Genomic DNA, 19,417 nt, shown 5'->3' on the forward strand with positions numbered 1-19,417 from the left:
TGTTTTCTCGGTGTTTAAACGCTATTATAGATGTCTATTTAATTTAATAGAGTATAATTTTATTATATTTTTATTTATTTACGGAAAATCATGACGATGAATAAATTCAAGCTTTTAGCTTTATAAATGTCCATTTAATATAATAAAATAATTATTTTGTATATTTTATTATTATTATTATATTTAACAAAAAAAAAGTTTTAAATAAAAAAAATTAATCCTATATAAATATTTCTTGTTTAAATTATTATAATAATAAATAAAATGTTAAAATATAAATATATATTTTCAATCGATATGCCATTTTCCTAATGTAACCATATTTTACAGTAAAATATTTGCTTTTATAGTTAAAAATGACCCTTTCAAAGAAATTTATTGCCAGTGTTACAGTATCGATTATCTTTTTATTTCATTCCAGCGATATTTATGGTATATCATAAGAAAAACTATATTTATTGCCATGTTGTATAAATGTACATCTTCTATTACAAGAACTACCTAACTAAGTCTTAGACCAGAAAAAGTGGTACTTTGTATCTTTTTTAAATAAATTTTAAAAAAAAATTTAATGTTTAATAAAAATAAACAAATTTACAGCACCACGGGTTACTTTTCAGCAAATTTTAAAACTTTAATAAGCAGAACTGTATATGGTAATTGGATGTCATCAATCAAACAAGTGAATTTTTTCATATTTAGAGTGTCACAGCGCAATCTGTGACTGTAACTTGCATAAAGTAACAAATGGGAAAAAAATTAAATTCTAGATTTGTTCCGCAGTAATGAGAGGGTAATTATTTTCGGATTATTTGCTATATAAAGCAATTTGTTCGGCTGTTACTTTTTTTTAAAGCTGCCAATTTTTTTTGGAGGGAATTTTTTTTTAAACTTACCATATTTTGCATGTCTGAATAAATTTTTGAAGAATAAAAAAAAAAATTTTATAGATCATAAATTGAATTATTTTTATTTTATTTCATAATAATTTCAATAGTTTTGTTTAAATTTTAGTTTTTATTTAATCTCTTACGGCTTAACTAACTTGGCTTAAAATTATTATTTTTTATTTTATTACATATGCACTTAATTTACTTCCTTATTTATTTACCATTTTATATATTTTTTAACATTATTTTTTTTTAAATTATTTTTATTTTTTTAAATAGTGAATAAGGAGGACTTTCTTCAATTTTTCTGAGAAATTTTATTTTTATTAGCATATAAACTTAAAATTTTAAAGTACTTTTGTGTTTTTTTTCAACATATATTATTGATAATATGTATAAAAAAATATTTTAAATTAAATTAATCACAATTTTTATTTTTTTTTTAAATTTAATTTTTTTTTAATCGAAAAAAATATTTAAATTAAAATAAATTCGATAATTTTTTTTTAATAATTTTTTTTGTACAAATAATTCCTTTCTTATCCGTCAAAAATTTTACATTTAAAAAATAAATAAAGATAAACAGTACTTGAGCTCTTTTTTTTTTCTTAAGAAACTCACACGCGACGATAAACGACAAAAAACTATATTTACACATTTTTTTGTTACGAAGCTACTAATTATTTTGTGCAAATCGATGACGCACACCTTCCAACAACGGATGCACAGTCATTTGGTGCTGCATCAACTACTGTCGCATATCGTCGTCCATTCTACATCTTTTTCGACCGCCATTTGTGCTTTCGAGATCTATGCTTTCGGCATCCGAGTCCATAGGTTCGCTGCAGTCGTCGTCGTCCGCAGCGCCCCCTAGTTGCTCTTGCTTCCGCTTGGCTGTGGCCATTTCAGCGGCGTGCTTTTTGCGCCATTTTGTTCGGCGATTTTGGAACCAAACCTGGAAGAAGAAAAAAAAATTAAATTAATTTAGAAAATTTTTCACGGTTTAAGGTTTAAAAAAATGAGATAGAGTTACGCCACAGGAAGCGCTAAATTTAAATAATTTTTAGTGACGATGATGATCATAATCATAAAAATAATAAAGAAAGAGTTGGCGATTCGTTTTAATTAAAAATTCAACTCCATCTTGATTTTTTTTATTTTTAATATTTTTTTTCTACCCCTTTTAATGCTCTTTTTTATATCTCAGACTTTTTTTTGTCATTGTATTCTAATGAATGAGAATTTTTATGCATTTTTTCATTTCAAGAAAAAAAAAATAAAAAGAGATAAGTTAATTTGCTTTCAAGATGTCGTTTTGCCTTTTATTGCAAGACAGTCCCCAGCTATTAAAGACAATTTTCTAACAATGCAACCCTTTTTACAATCCGAAAAAAAATCCTGCAACCTTTTCACCTCACTTTGTTGCACAAATCACCTGAATCATTCATCATGCATGCAATGAAGCTTGAGAGACATTATAATCATGCAATTTTCTCTCTCATTCTCGGATTTGGACGCCGCCGTCGAGACAATCACATTCAAAAAATCATTTATTTTCCGGAATTAGTTACGATTTTTTCTGCATTAAATTTAAATGTATTTAAAAGTATACCACTCGCTCTGAATGAATTTTATTTATATTTTGTGTATAAAAGCAATTTGTCAAATTATCTGCTATTAAAATCTTTCTCTCTCGCTCATACACAAAATATTTTGAACTAAATCACAGAAAGAGTCTTTTATCATTGAAAATTCATTTATCATTTCTAATTATATACAAAAATAGAAAAGTTGTCGTTTTGAGAAGAAAAGATAAATTTTTCTGTACTTTAATTTTTTATTTTTTGTAAAAAATGTGAAATTTTAATTTTTTTAGTGATTTAAGTAAAAATTTAAAGGAACTAAATTTTTAATGAAGAATACATAAAATTTATTATAAATTTTTTTTCTTATTAAAAAAATATATGCACAATTTTTTTTTAGTTTTTTTTTGTTAAGCTTGAAGTTTTTAAACAAAATATAATTTTAATTTTTTCAGAAAAATTCTAAATTTTTATATAAAATACAAAATTTTCACATTTAATTTTAAAAAGAAAAAATAAACAAATAAAAATAATAAACAAATAAAAAAAATAAATAAAATAAATAAATTCATTTTTAGAAAATATTTTATATTTTATTAAATATTTTAGAAAAAATTAAGTTAAATTATATTTTATTAAATTGTTTATTTCAATTTATTGATTAAAAATTTATTTTATTTCGCTCTCAATAACTTTTTAGTTTTTGAATATAAATTTAATTTTTTTAATTAATATTGATTTTTTATTGATTAATATTTAATTATATTGAATAAAAATTTTAAATTATTTAAAATTAAATAATAAAAATTAAAATTATAATTAAAATTAAATATAAATAATTAAAGTTATAAATCAAAGTTAAATTCTATTTAATTTTTTTACTTCAAAAAATTTTTAATTTTTTTATAATAATTTGATTAAGTTTTTTTTTTGTCAAATATTTTACAAAAACAAATATTTTTTTTTTTTAAATTTAAAAACAATATTTTTTATTAAAATTATCAAAATCAAAAAATAATTTTTTTCATTATTAAAAAAATTAAATATCTTTTGTTACATCTCCTTTAACACGCAAACCAAACCAAAAACACAGAGAGAAAAAACATTTAAAGACATCATTATATGTTGTATTATTAAAGCAATTCCATGACCGTTTGTGTCGGATTCAGATATAAACATGTGTTTTTATGTAATTTTTATATACCGACCGCACGCCACACCAACTGCGAATCCTTAAATTATGTATCTTTATCTGTTGTTGCTAAATATTTCTCGCCAGCCGGAAAAATGGACAGCAGAAGAGAAGTAAACCTTATAATAAACTATGAACAAAGATATCTGATTGTGGTTCTTCGGGATTGCAGGCAGTGATAGGAATGTTAATGAAACTACTCTTGACTGAGAAAAATTCTTTTGGAGCGAAAAAAGGGGTTAGACCGACATAATCATTCGTGATTAATTGTTCTGTAATACTCTTCGCCTCAACTTAATTCGAAACAACAAAAAAAATTATTCAAGGATTTTTTTTCAAAAGATAAAATCCAATAAAGTCCTCGCCTGTCTGGGATGAAATGAGATGAAGAGAGACATGTGACGATGATGAGATGTCACTCTCTTACGTTTTTATCATCACCTCATGCCATGCCTTGATATGCCAGAAAAATATCGGAGAAAAGAAGGAAAGAAAACCCAAACAAAATAAAAATCTAGTTTACAATGTCTCAACAACAACAACAACAAGCCATGATGAGACAAGAACATTTTTTGAGGGATTTTTCTCCGTACCAAACCACGAACATCATATTCCGTCATATTTTAAGCATTTACACAGGATGTTACATTTTTTTTCGTCGGGTGAGTTTTATGTTGAAATGATGTTTCATAATAACAGTAACGCAATTTTCTTGCATTTTATTATTTTTTTTCAGGATACCAAAGGATTTCAAGGACAAAAAATCGATTTTTATGAATTTTCAAGAGGAATTTCTATACAAATTTTGGGAAATTCGAGTATTTTTAAAGATTTTTTCCCATCCCTCACCACCTTCTTCGGGAAAAAGTTTGTTATTTCAGCACCGACATCGTTCTCGGTAAGTGTGTGTTGAATTATAAAAGGCACAGCTGTGCCTCGTTCGAGATAATGTTCAGAAAACCACCCTTAATGATGTACGTAGAGTGAACTGAAAATTTATATCTATTATATTATATTTAATAATCATCGTTTAATATTGTGAATATTGGCTGTGTTTTTGAGGCATGTTTCGGTTTTTTGTGCCTCTTTGTTGGTAGGATGCGTGCCTCTTTGGAAAATCGATAATGGCAACAAACAAGATGATGATGATGATGAAAACTTGTGGTTTTAAAGGTAAGTTTCTTATTTATTATTTCTTGAGGAAATATGAAAGGAAATTTGATATAAAATTGATTTTCGAATATGGACTGAAGTTTATTTTAACTTCATCTTTAAGACGATTTTATGAAAATTTTCTTCTTTATAAAAAAATTGATTTGTATAAGGCCGATACAATTAAGGAAAATGTTTCATTTTATTAAAGGGAGTTTTGTAGGGGGAAATGGAAAATAATTAAAGAGATATATTATTTAAAAAAAAATATTTTTTAGAGGTTGACAAACTGGCTTTTTATGAGAAATTTGTCAAAATTTTGTTATTTTTAATACGTCCTATAAATTGAAGTAAAGCTTTAATACATTTTTGTTTTTTTGTTTCAGCTTTGGTTTATACTGTCTTTCTTAAAAGTATATTCAAAATATCAACAATAATAGCTGAATTGCCGTGGTAAAAATTTAATGTCTTAAAGTGTGGCCAATCTAAATAAGATAATCAAACATTTGCTCTTATGGAAAATTATATAGAATTGCATCGAAGCAGCGCAAGTTGTTGATCTTGTGCGAAAAAAGCTGTCGTTAGACGATATAATAATGCAAGAGTTATAGTGGGAAATGAATATGCCTACCGTTCCGACCACAGACAGTTTGGTTCAACTAATTGAAAGGTTCAATAATTGTCTAAAACTATGATAGCAGACATTTTTGAGATTGTACCTGTTTTGTAAGCCATTCCTCCAACTCAAGTATCGGTCAAACGAGCATTTTTTGCCCTCCGCTTAGTTTTATTAAGGCTTAGAACTTTTTGTTACTTTATTTTGTATTATGGATTTAATTTTTTTCTTCATTTCTTACCAAGTAATAGAAATTTTCTATGTATTGAATATTTTTTCTTTTTAGTCGAAACACTTAATGAAGTCCTTTTCTGCAAATTTATTCCCTTTTTGTTTGTAAACGATTTAAAAGATTATTAACTGATATTTAACTACCAAAGTCATTAACTGATTTAACTTATTTTCATTTTTTTACAAACTATGTTGTTACTTTCAAATCTTTCCAAAAATTTACTTTCAAGAAATTTAAACGATGAGATCGGAAACATTTTAAATATTTGTATCATCCTAATTTTGCGTATTTTCTGTCTCACAAAGACAAAGAGACACAAATGAAAGAGCTAGAGAGATAGAAATATGTTATTTTTTGCTATCCATTAATATTTCCACTTGTTTTGCAGGCTTTTTGCCAACTCATTTTGCATGTTTCTATATAAATTGTTGGTATATAAAATAATAATGATGATCATTCAACGAGGGCGACCAACGACACACAACGACGACTTTATACGAAAGAGACATACACCAAAAAAAAAGTGAAGATGAAGAAGAAAATTTCCTGCACCATACGGTCTTTAATGGCATTAAATGCAGACATTTTGTCCATTATTTTGTAAGTAAATGTCTTATGTTGTTCCGTTAGCATTTAAAAAGACACTTTTTCTTGCCATTCTACTTGTCGTTGGCGTAGCAAGGAGACGACATGATCATCATGATAATAATATAACCGTAAAGATGCCGTATAATTATAAAGTTATAAGATGTCTTTGTTAAGTTATAAGACACCACGTGTTCCGTATGTTGCATGACTCTCGAGCATGACAAACAATTATCATTATTTTTATCAGGAGTTTTATTTTTATGACATCATCAAAGCAATGCGGTAATAGCGTTTTTATAGCCATTATTATTATTATGAAAATCGCATTTTCCTGCGCGAATAGAGTTGAGACGAAGGGGAATGGCATTCGTGTTTGTAATCCCCGACATATTAACATGAGGTATCAGGTGTCTCCATACAACGCGCAAAAAACTCCAAAACAAACGAAAAGACAAAGAAATAATACTTTAAATGTGTGTTTATTAATGAAGAACATTAATAATGTTCAAAATGGATTAAATACGTTCGGTATGTACAACATTATTATTGCTGTTATAATTAATAATCATCATAAAAAACTTTATTTGTTGAACCAAAATGAATATTAATTTAAGGAGAATTTGGGTTTTTTTTCGTTGTAAAAATAATAATAATAATAATGTTGATGATTAAATCCCAAAATAATATAAAATGTAAAACAAGGACAATAAATGAACAAATTATTTTTAAAAATAGAACGAGGAGTGTGCGTGTCGTATAAAAAAAGGGTTAAAAGTTTAAAATTATGATAAATTAAATAAGTTGATCCTTTGTACTTTTTTTCATTGTGTTGGTTGGAAAATTATTATTTTTTATTAGTATTAATGTTTATAATAATGAGCGTGACGTGATTTTGTGTTTTTAAAAGAAAAATAGAAAGATTGATTGTTTTAGATAAGATTTTTCAGTAAAATTTTATTTTAAGGGTTGACTTTAACTTTTTAAATTTTTATGTTAGAAGTAAATTTTAACTTTATTAATTTTAATATTATTTTTGTTTTTAATTATTTGAAAACATTTTTACTGAATTTATAGTATTAAAAATTATAAGAAAATTAAATAAATAAATAATATAAATATTTTTCAATAATTTACTAAATAATTTTAATTTAAAAGTTTCAATAATTTTAATTATTAAATAATTTTTTTAATAATTTTTTTAATTCGTTAAATAATTTACTTAAAATTCCATAAAAATAAATAGATAAAAATAATTAATATTTTTTATATAATTATTTTTTTTTAATATTATTTAAAAATTTTAAATGAAAAATAAAAATAATTTTAATAAAAAAAAATTAGTAAAAAATATTTTACTTGATTTTTTTTTATTATTTTATAATTAATTTAACAAAATAAAGTTTTATTCATTTAAATTTTTTTAGTTCATTTTAAATCGATTTTAAATTATTAATTAAATAATTATTTTTTTATTCCTATTTTTTTTAATTTAAATTATTTATATTAAAAATTAATATTATATTAAGTCAAAAAATCAAAAATTAATTTAAAGTTCATTTAAAATTAAACAAATTAACCTGAAAAAATTTTGTTTTGAATTTTTTTTCATAATTATTTTTCTGTTTAATTTTAGTTATTATGCTGCAGAATTTTCTAATTATGATCATAATAATAATATAAAACAAGAAAAAAAAAAAATAAAAAAATTAAATGTACAAAAATAGAACAGAGGTAGAAAAAAATTATCATATTTTTTTAATATTCCGACTAATTGAATTTAATTATATCTTTTATTATATGCACACAATTTTTTCCACTCATCCCCATAAAAACAAAAGTACGACAAAACACACAACATGATACTCGGAGAGCAAAGCACGACTGCAGGGTGGAGTTTTAATTTGTATCAACAAAGAGGCATGTAATTATAATTATTGCGCTGCAGAGCGGACTTTTGTAGTTATTATGATTATTAAGGGCAACATGGGACATCAACAATGACAAATAATTATATTTTTTTCTCTCGTTCTCTCTCCGAGTTTCTACGTTTAATTTAATTTAAATTATGCTCTGATTTACATAATTTTCCTCCAACAACCGACACCAGGCGTGCTGTTGAGACGATGACGACACATACTTTGTGGCTGTTTTTTTCTTTAATTTTCCCAAATGACAATTCCCAAGCAGAAAAAGGGCAAACTGAAATAATTAAATACAAAACGTGTCATTAAAGGCGACATTTTGGGGTCCATTGGTGGTCATCATGCACAATGACTGCTGATGATGAAAAATGGCAACAAATCAAAAAATATTCATTTTTATCTATCAATGCCTATCAAAAAAATTGACGTTCGCGGTAAAAAAAAATTTTTTTTTGCTGCAGTCTCGACATCCGACAATAATAAATATCGACGAAAAAACATTTTTTATGATAGAAAAACGGAAAAATATTGCACGTCAATCTCTCTCTCGTGATATTGATATTTTTTTTAGAGCTCACCTATGCAAGTTGCATACGAATGCAGAAATTATGGTGATTACTTGTGCATTTTTTGTGCGATTTTTTTTTTTGAGCAGGAAGAATGAATGACCGAACGTTGTTCTCTGGAATAATAAATAAATTCTGGAGCTTTTTGATATTTAATATTGGGGATGTTTGTTGATGTGCATGGAAAATTACCATAAAGATGAAATAAAAAATAATTGCTCCCTAGTTCATGCAACGAGCGTTCTTGATATTTTTTTTTTATTTATTATTCAAACGAACATACGACACAAAAAAAGAACGAAAAAATTGTGTCTCTTGATTTGGGAACCAATTAAACAACACACAGGGTTACATCTTGATTGAAGCCGTTTGTTAGCAATATTTCACAGTGTTGCAAAAGTCGAAAAAATTTCAATAAAATATTTTTTGGTGCCTTTAGATTTTTTTTACTTTTCTTAAAAATTGATTAAAATATTTTAAAATTATTAAATTTTTTTATTAAATTATTTTTAAAATGATTTTTTTAATAATAAAAAATTAAAAATTTACTTATAATTAAAAAAAAATATTTTTTTAGAAAGTTTTGCGGGACCTATTCACATTTTTTGTCGAAAAACATAAATAACTATTTTAAAAAATAATTTAAATTTTCTTTAAAGAAAATTGAATAATTTTTTTTTATTAAGATAAGAATTTTTTAATTTTGAATTTAAAATTAATAATTTGTAAATTAACTAAAAAAAATAAATTAAAAATAAAAATTATTAAAAAAAAATCACAAAATATTTTTTAAAAATTTTTTTAGTTTTTTAATTCATATTTTAAAAAATCCAAAAATTATTAATTAAATTTTTTAAAAATATTTTTGGATTTATTTAAAATTTATTAATTTAAATTAATTTTTTAAAAATATTTTTGGAAATTTAAAATTTAAAATTTAAATAATTTTTAAAAAATTAAAAAGTTTTTTGCAAAAATTTTTGATTTTTTAAAAGATTAATTTAAAAATTTAATTAATTTTTGATTTAAATAAAAAAAAATAATTTTTGATATAAATAAATATTAAAATAAAATTAAATAATTTTTAAATTAAATTAAAAAGTTTTTTTTAAATAATAATTTTAATTATTTTTAAAGATTAATATTTTTTTTCCTAAACAAATCAAAATTTTTCAACAATTTTTCTGAATTTTGCAACACTGTGAAACATTCAAGCAAACGTCTAGCGAGAAAAAATGTAATGAAATACATTTTATGGCTTATAAATTATCAATTTTTATTCTTTTTCACTGGATTGCAGTATTATTGTTTTTTTTTTCTCATATTGCTTGTAACACGAGTCTTTTTGACATTTATTGCACAATTTTTGTTCTCTTGCCTTGCAACAACAACAACAACAACACGCAGCATGGTGCATTGAAATGGAGAAACAAATAAATATCACACGATAACAACAAATTCGTACCACGAATGCGAAAAAGGGGGCGTTCATATTTGGATTTTATTATTTATGGATTGTTGTTGGGGCTCGAATCATGCAGCAATAACAATCGAGCAATAATCGTAATGAAAAAAATTGTTCTGTTTTCTTCGCAGTTTTCCATTTCCAGAGAGAAACCTCCGGTAATTATTACTACTATTTATTACAAATAGTGAAATTACCGAAAACCGAATCGTTTTAGTAAACAATAATAAATATTACTTTATATTACGGAGCTTGTGCTGCCGGAGAAAAGGTTCATATTAATATTTATGATATTTATTGAGGAAAAACATATAATAATATGTATAATTTTCCAAAATGTTGCGGCTTTTATTAAGAAACTTTTCTTTAGTGGCTTATTTGTTTGCGCACGAAAAAGACGTTATTTTGTGTACAAGCAATAATAATTAAGTTTCATGTTAATTTATTTACACTCGAGAGATTAGGATTTCGATAAACATGAAGGAGAAGTTTTGTACTCAATTTTATTTCAAGACAAACACAAAATTTAATTAAAATTATGGTTACTTTTGGGTCTTTGAGTTTATTTTGTAACCGCATTTCAAAGAAATTTTACAATCAATTCGGATTTTATCCTTGGAAATGTCGAAGTGATCATTTTTTATGATACATGAGCCGGAGCGTTACGAAAATGTGAAAAGAAATTAATAAAAATTCATGATTTATTAAAAATTATTTAAATTTCAATTTAATTTTAAACGTGTCATATTATTTTGATCGAAAATTTTATTTTATTCTGCTTACACAGAAATATAAATGAAAGCAGAAAGCGTTAAAGGGTTGCCAATTTTTTTTTTAATTTTTTGTAAAAAAATTCAGGGGGAAAAATAGAAATTATTATTTTTTTCTAAATTTTTAAAATTAAAAATAATTAATTTTATTTGAACTAAATTATTTAATTTAAAAATAAAAGTTAATTTAATTAAAATTTATTAATTTTAATAATTTTATGTAATAATTTATTTTCTGGAAAATAAAATTAGTTCAAACTAATTTAGAATTAAATTCATTTACTTTTTTTGAAAACCCTAATTTTTTTAAATTTATTTATTTTTTTTTTTAAATTATTAAAAAATTAAAAATTTAAAAATTAATTTATTTATTAATTTTATTTATTATTTTTTATTAAAATTTATTAATTTTAATTTAAATAAAATAAAATAAATAAATTTAAAAAAAATCAGGGTTGCCAAAAAAAAGTAAATGAATTTAATTTTAAATTAGTTCGAATTAATTTTATTTTTTTAATAATTTTTATTAATTTTTTAAAAATGTTTTATTCAAAATTAATTAAAAATATATATTTTACATATTAAAATATTTATTATATTTATTTTAAAATTTTGGCAACCCTGAATGACGAATGCCTCAAAATTAAAATTCTCTTAGCAAATTCGACGATGACCTTTCACGTTAAAAATGTTGGAGAACATTTTTTACACAAAAATCAATTCCCACCATAAATCATTTGGTCATAGACACCGCAATCAAGTCTGCGGTCAAATCACTCATCATCATTATTCTAAATGAATAAATTTTTAATCGATATTTTTTTCCTCTCTTCACATTTATTTATTTTTTTTTCCATATTAGTCGAATGTATTTTAAAACATTCTAAAATGCCGCATTATAACAATTGAATTTTTTTTATTGATCCGGATGTTACACATTTTGATGACACTAATCACAACAATTTAGTTTTTTTAAATGTTTTTCGGATGATTTATTATGATGCTGACGATACTTTTTGACATGATCTATGATGTGATGGATTTTTTCCTCGCTCTTGGTTATAAATAATCGAAAATTAATTAAATACTTAACTTTTACTGCCGCACATTATTATTTTATTTTATTTTTATAGATAAACCCTTTTTTATTACGTTTTAAGTATTTCACTTGATTTTTGATATATGACTGATTTTTTGATTGATTTCAGAAAAAAAGTTCTTTTTTTTGTATTGAATAAATTAATCGCATTTTATTTGTCTGAGGAGTGAAATATCTCCCCTCATAATCTTTGAAATAATTTAATTCAATATAAAACAAATTTTATGACGTCTCATGAGACATTCCGGGGTTTCGGTCGAGATCGAGGACAATTAAGCTGGTGGTCTTTTTTAATTCACAGCGAGAGAAAATAATCTGTAAAAAAAGCCATAAATATATCCTTAGAGGGACCATTATTTTTACGATGTGCCGCTCATCGAGGTTTTTATTTATTTATTTTTTCATAATAATCATAATTTTACGAAAAAAAAAAATCAAAAAAATTTCTAACGAACTGTCAACATTTTTTCGTGATGCGTGAATGCGAGGGACTCACTCCGATTTTTTTTTGTAATTTTTTTTCACGAGGAAAGAAAAAATCGTGAAAAAACGACACTTTATTATCCTCGCAATAAAAAAAAACGACGAGAGTATTAGGTCCATATATGAAAATTGTCTCTCTCTCTCTCCCATTTTTTGATAAAAATACAAGGACGAACGCACTTTTGCTCGGTTCGCTTGTTAGATAAGGGCGGTTTATTTTAAAGCGTTAAACCATTTAAAAGCCCTCGTGTTTTCACAAAACATAATATATTTAGATTAGGTGTCGTCGTTTCGTTGTCGTTGTCTGCCCGCGTTATCCAGCGTTAGAAAAAAGTTGCACATAAATTTTGAAGATTTAATTTTTTTTCTCTGTGTATTTGTATCGGAATAGGACAAGGACCTGAATAGGAAAAAAAAGACAAAAAAAATGAGAAAACAGAGCAAAGAGGAATTTTTTTCCCGTTCGGAAATAAATATTGGGGCAAGGGATTTTCAAGGAGTTTACAAATCAGATCGTTATATTTTGGGTGACAAAAGGACTTCAATATTTTTTGGAGTTTTTTTTAAATTTATTTAAAATAAAAAATTATTTATTTCTTAAAAAAAATATTAAAAAATTAATTAATTTTTTAAATTAAATTTTAATTTATTTTATTTTTTAATTAATTAATAAAATTAATTATTTTAAATATTTTTTTAAAATTAAAAAACTTTTTTTTCAAATATTTATTATTTTTTTTATTAATTATTTTAATGATATTTTTTATAATTTTTTAAAATAAAAAAATAAATAATTTTTAAATTTAAAAATATTTTCAAATTTATTTATTATTTTTTTTTAATTAATTGATTTTATTAATTTTTTAAATAAATAATTTTTTTAATTGAAAATTTTTTTTTTTAATTTAAAAAAAAATATTTACAAATTAAACAATTTTTTTTTTCACAAGAAAAATTGATCTGAGTAGAATTTTTTTTCAGCATTTATTGATCTTCAATTTTTATTAAAAAAATTAATCTTGGATTATTTTTTGATTTTCAGAAATTTAAAAACTGTAAAAATCGCTTAAAATATTATTTTTTGTGTAAAAATTCTCATCATTTCACCCTTAAAAAAAATTCCTCTGCGAATCTCCCTTTAAAAAATAACTTACCCCGTCAAAATCTTTAAAACTAATGTTAACACGCTCGTTTTTGTGGCTTTTTTCGCATCACGCAAGATTCGCGATAACGCCGTACGCAATAAAAACGATGATGTTACGGATTTAAAATGTAATTTAAAATGTTTTTTGATGATTATCTCCCGATTTTCTCTTTATATAAGTAGAACATTGGCAACATTATCGCAATAAATGATTGCAGCATCACCGTGTATAATGTTGTTGTGACAGATATTTATTTATGTCCTTTGAAAAAAAAATTGCGAACGAGATTTTCAATAAAGATTAAAGAATTTAAAATCAGATTTTTTTTAACTGTACGAAAGTTAATCAATAGAGATTTTTCCATGAAATTCGTTCAATCCGGATTAAAAATCATTTTTTTGTTAGAAAGACAAAAAAAAAATAGGGATCGGAACATGTATCGCATATAAAAAGGCGAGCAACCACTGCAAAAGCAAACAATCGGTCAATAAAAAATGGATGAAAAACCAGCAGCAAATGAAGTGAGTGGAGAAAATTGTTGTATTTTTCCATTTTTTTCTTCTTTTTATGTTTATCCGCAACATATTTATCTTTTTCTGCTGACAAGAAAACTATCTTGTCGTAAATTTATATAAATAAAAGTATTGGGAGAAAATATTGAAAATGAATGGACTGGACATGCTATACATATTTATTGCGCTTAATGTTGCGAAGAACAAAGAAATTTTTTTTTTGCGAAATTGTTTTGTTTGAAAAGTAAAATTAAATCGAAAGCAATTATCGTTTGAATAGCGATTTTTGCTGACCAAGTGAATCTTTATGGGGTTTCGTAGTCATTTGGAGGTCCATTTGACTCGATTGTCAATTACTTTTGACAAACCATAAATAGTTCATTTTTCTAATTTTTTTACAGCATTTCGAAGTAAAAAATCGGTTTGATAGAAATTGACGTCTTGAAGACTTCAAATTTGATATAATTTGCCCCATTTCCCATTTTAGAAAATCATAATTGTGCATTGGGGTGAAATTAAAAATATACGTGGTACTAAAATTTGCTTTGGGTTCAGTTAGAATTTAAAATGAGCCATGGGTTGAATTTAAAAAAAAATGTATAAAAAAAGACATTCAAAAAAATTTAGAAAATCAAAGGGTTGATGGTTTAAAATGTGCATTGGGACAAATTTTTTCGAAATGTTAACTGGGATGAAAATTTTAAATGTCAATTGGGGGGAAATTGTTACACTCTTCTCTTTGAATGAAGAAAATTCTTGTTCCAATAAACATTTTGAATTTTCGACCCAATGCATATTTTTAATTTTTTTCCCAGTGCATATTTTAAACTTCCAGCCCAATGAATATTTGTTATAATTTTTAATCCAATGGACTTATAAAATATTCAACCCAGGTTACATTTTATATTCTTAATCCAAAGCACAATTTTTTGGACCCAGTGCATATTTTTAATTTTTGTCCCAGTACACAATTTGGATTTTTTTAAAGACACAAAAATAAATGTTTTATCAAAAAACGATGATATCGACCAATTTTTTGACGACAACTTTCAACATTTTTCTCAATAATAATCATCGTTCGAAGCTTGATCGGACAAAAGTTTATTTTTACGATAATATCCGAATATTTCAAAAATTTCGATGTTTATTTTTGTCGTTAACATACGCTGGGTGGGCAACGTCGTCGTCATCATCATCGACATCGAGACCCAGAGGTTATCAATTTCAGCATTAAGGCATTATTAAAGATTAGTGCGCGGCGCTTTATATTTGACGTCAAAGTCACATGTGTTACATCGAAAATATATGGGTAAGTACACAAAAAATAAACACCCAATCAAACCATTTCTGGCGTTTTTACTAATAATAATAATAATAGTATTAATAATAAAATATACAAACATTTTTCATTCTCGAGCGTGCTGCGATCTAATCCATTACTACAACTACATGGTTTTGTTTTAGGTACCGACTAAATACTCGCCAGAGCAATAAAAACGCAAGACGACTATTTATGTGTGTGCGAGTCAACTGATGTTGGCACGAAGGTTTTCATTAAGTTTCAATGAGTATTTCATATTTAATGAAATAGAAAATAAATTCAATTAATATCCGTCAAATGTTTACAGCGTAACAGCAGTCGGGTCGTCGTCGTGCGCAAAAAGGGAGGTCAACACATTTGGCATGTTTTATGCTTAGGGGCAGATTGATGTCGTTCGTCATGATTTGATTACTGCACGTTACAAATGTGTCAAAAATTAATAATACAATATTAATTTAGAGATTTCTGTTTTAATAAAGCAGTAAAAGTCATTAAAATCTGACTTGTTTTGGGGACGCATTTTAAAGTGATTTGTGACATGAAAATGACCTTTGCAGATGGTTTTCATGGTTTTTGTAAAATAGGAACTTTTACGAAAACTATTTGACAGAAAATTAATCTTAAAATATTTTTTATAATATTTCTGTTTTAAATATTTAAAAGTTTAAAAAAAAATTAAAATTTATTAAAAAAATATTTTAAAATTTTTTTTAAAAATTAAATTAAAAATATACTATTTAAATTAATAAAATAATTAATTCTTTTTTTTTTTTTGAGATTTACCTAGTAAAATTATTTTTAATTTAATTTAATTTTTTAAAAAATATATTTTTTTTAATTATTTTTTTTATAACAAAATATCTTTAATTTTTATGTTTTAATTTAATATTGAACATATTTTTTTTCTTAAAAAATAAGAAAAGAAAATTTACATTAAAAAAAAACAAATTAAATTTAAAAAAATAAATAAATATTAAATAAAAATTAAATTAAATTAAAATTAATTTTACTAAATCTCAATAGATGAATAATATTATTAATAAAAATAATTATTTTATTAATTTTATAAATTTTTAATAATTTTAATAATGTTCATTATTTATTGATTTAATTTAAAAATTGTCAAAAAAAAATTAAAAAATTAATTTTAAAAATTAAAAAATATTTTTACAAATAAAGACTTTACAAATAAAGATTTTTTAGAATTAATTTTTTCAAAATTTTTAGTATTGTTTTTTTTTTGACAATTTTTAAATTAAATTAAGAAATAATAAACATAAGTTAAATTAATAAAATATTTTTTTTGAGATTTATCAAAAAAGTTTTAATTTAATTTAATTTTTATTTAATGGTCATTTATCTTTTTAATTAATAAATTATTTTTTTTATAAAAAAGTCGTGAAAAAATTAAATTATCAAAATAAAAAAAAATTAATAAATTTCATCGAAAACTTCCCTAAAAGGAAAACACTTGTTCCAACATCTTCCGTCATCCTCCCTCTAAATATTTAATCCCACTCAATAAGACATCATCTAACAACATTGTTCCTCATATCATCATCATCGTGATAATCGTAAAACTATCCATGAATCATGTCCTTTAATTTAATTAGCTCGAACGACCGCCGATGAAATTTTTCTTTTTCTATCTAATGGACTTGACTTCAAATGTTTAATTGAGCATTTCACTGCGAATGTGTTAAAATTGTCTCCCCTCACTATTATTTTGTTTTTTTCCGGGATGGCATATCACTTACTCACATTGTTGTAAATGTTACAAAATACTTTGAATGAGCATTCAACAAATAATAAAAATTAATACAAAGGAAGGAAATTGAGGAGGGTTCGAAATGGCGCGTCGATTTTGTTTGTGTTTTTTTTTTGCTGTTAAAACGTTTAACTTTAATTGAGCGTCAAGGATATTATTATTTAAATATATGAGATTAAAATTAGGGGACTTTTTGGACTAGTTTAGATACTTGACAAAATTCGATTTTTTTAGTTAGGTAAAGGGTTTTCCGCCATTTTTATCGTCGTACCTGAACCAGTTTCTTTACTAATGGAGGACTCATTGATTGAAAAAAAATCTTATCTGGAGAAATTTTTCGGCGTCTCATAATTCCCTTGTAGAACATCTAATGTTAACATCTGTTATCGTCATACGTGTGCCTCGTTTGTAAATATTTTTACTCCCAATTTACTTCATTTGCTCCGGATTTCAAGTATAGCATTACGGTCTTAATGTTGCGAAACGCACCGCACGGCCTGTTGTTGAGGGTGAATATTTAATAGAACTTTGGTTAACATTCAAATCCTTTTGTAAGCCTTCTTTTCACGTAATCCCACGTCGGCATGTGTGTACGTGCGGCAATCATTCAAGGGATAATTAAATGTATTAAACTTATTATCTTTCAATAAAAGTTTCGGTTTCTCGAGCGTCTCTTTTTTCTTTTCGTTGCAAAATTTTCAACGCATGCAAAGTTAATTACTTTTTTCCCGTGTTTTGATGATGATACAGATGGAGGCTTTGTAATGATGGAGCATTGCACATGCTTCATGAGAGAAAAGTCGCAAGAGAGAACGAGAGAGAGAGAGAAGAATTTCCCCAAGTGCGCGTCGCCATGTAATATTTCATGTAGTTGACGTTGAGTGTGTCGACGAGTGGAGTGGAGAGAAGTAAAAATCCATCACATCATCATCCATATTGTTATCCCCAAGACAACACAAACACACAATATCAAACATTTTTCAACTTGTTAACACACCCTCACATTTGTAAAACAAGCAAAAATGTTTATTATTATTGTGATATGGAGATGGTTGAAGGTATTTCGATGTTGAAGAGGGGGGTCGTCGTCATGTGTCGTCATCAAATAAAACGAAACGAAATGAAGGAAAGGTTGATGATGTTTAATAAAGAAGAATTTCGTGAGAGAGGGGAGCCTAATAAATCTTTGGGTGATTTAAAAACAAATTGCCTTGAGGGATTCTTTTCAATTAGATGACTTAATTTTTTGTGAGACATGGGATTTAATAAGAATTCATTTACTTTGGTTTTTTGTATGATGAATTGATTTTTAGGTTTTTGGACAGATTTTGGTCAATTTTATGAAGTTTTCAAAAGAAATATTTTATCTAAATAATTTTTCGATAGAATTGTTTTTTAATCCTTTAAAAATTCTAAATTAATTTGTGTTAAAAAAGGATTTTTGAAAGATTTTCCAAAAATCCAAAGAGTCAAAAATACGGCAAACTTTTTTTTAAGCAATATAAGAATTAAAAAAAATTAAAGTTCAGATTTTTCATTTTTTTCATTTTAATCAAACTCTTATTTGAAATAAAAGACCTTAAAAATTTTCATAGAAAAATTTTCCAAAATTTTAAGTTCTTGAAAATATTTAATCAAATTTTAATAAATTAAAATTGTAATTTATTTTCATGATTAAAATTTAATCAGGCTTGTATGATTTAAATCAAAATCAAGAATTAAAAAAATAAAAAAAATAGTTTGATTTTTTAAAGAGACAAATTAAATAATGATTTGAATTTTGATTTGATTTGCAAATTATCAAAAAATTTTTCAAATCTGATTTTTTTTTATTTGAAAATTGATTTAAATTAAAATTAATTCAAATCAAATCAAAAAAATTTCAGTTTTGGAAAATTTTTGATTTGATTTTCAAATCTTTGATTTAAATCATACAAGCCTGAATTTGATTAAATTTTTGCAACAAAATAAAATTTTCGAAAATTTATTTATATGCAAATTTTAACGATTTTTATGTTCAGACCATCAACGTCTTAAAATCTTAAAAAATTCTTTAATGTTAAAAATTTTTGAATAAAATAAACTGAAACTCGAGAAATTTTGACCTTTTGAG

General features: G+C 24.5%; 1 protein-coding gene across 1 annotated transcript in view; it reads right to left on the reverse strand.

Moving 5' to 3' along the window:
- Nucleotides 1-1,638: 1,638 nt before the first annotated feature.
- The window catches only part of LOC134837602 (hematopoietically-expressed homeobox protein HHEX homolog), a 41,342-nt gene continuing 23,563 nt past the window's right edge, over nt 1,639-19,417 (reverse strand). Inside the window, exon 5 of the mRNA XM_063852984.1 lies at nt 1,639-1,845. Coding sequence (XP_063709054.1) covers nt 1,639-1,845 — 207 coding nt within the window. The remainder of the gene's footprint in view (nt 1,846-19,417) is intronic.

This window comes from Culicoides brevitarsis, chromosome 1 (assembly GCF_036172545.1).
Source record: "Culicoides brevitarsis isolate CSIRO-B50_1 chromosome 1, AGI_CSIRO_Cbre_v1, whole genome shotgun sequence".
NCBI classification, from domain to species: Eukaryota; Metazoa; Arthropoda; class Insecta; order Diptera; family Ceratopogonidae; genus Culicoides; species Culicoides brevitarsis.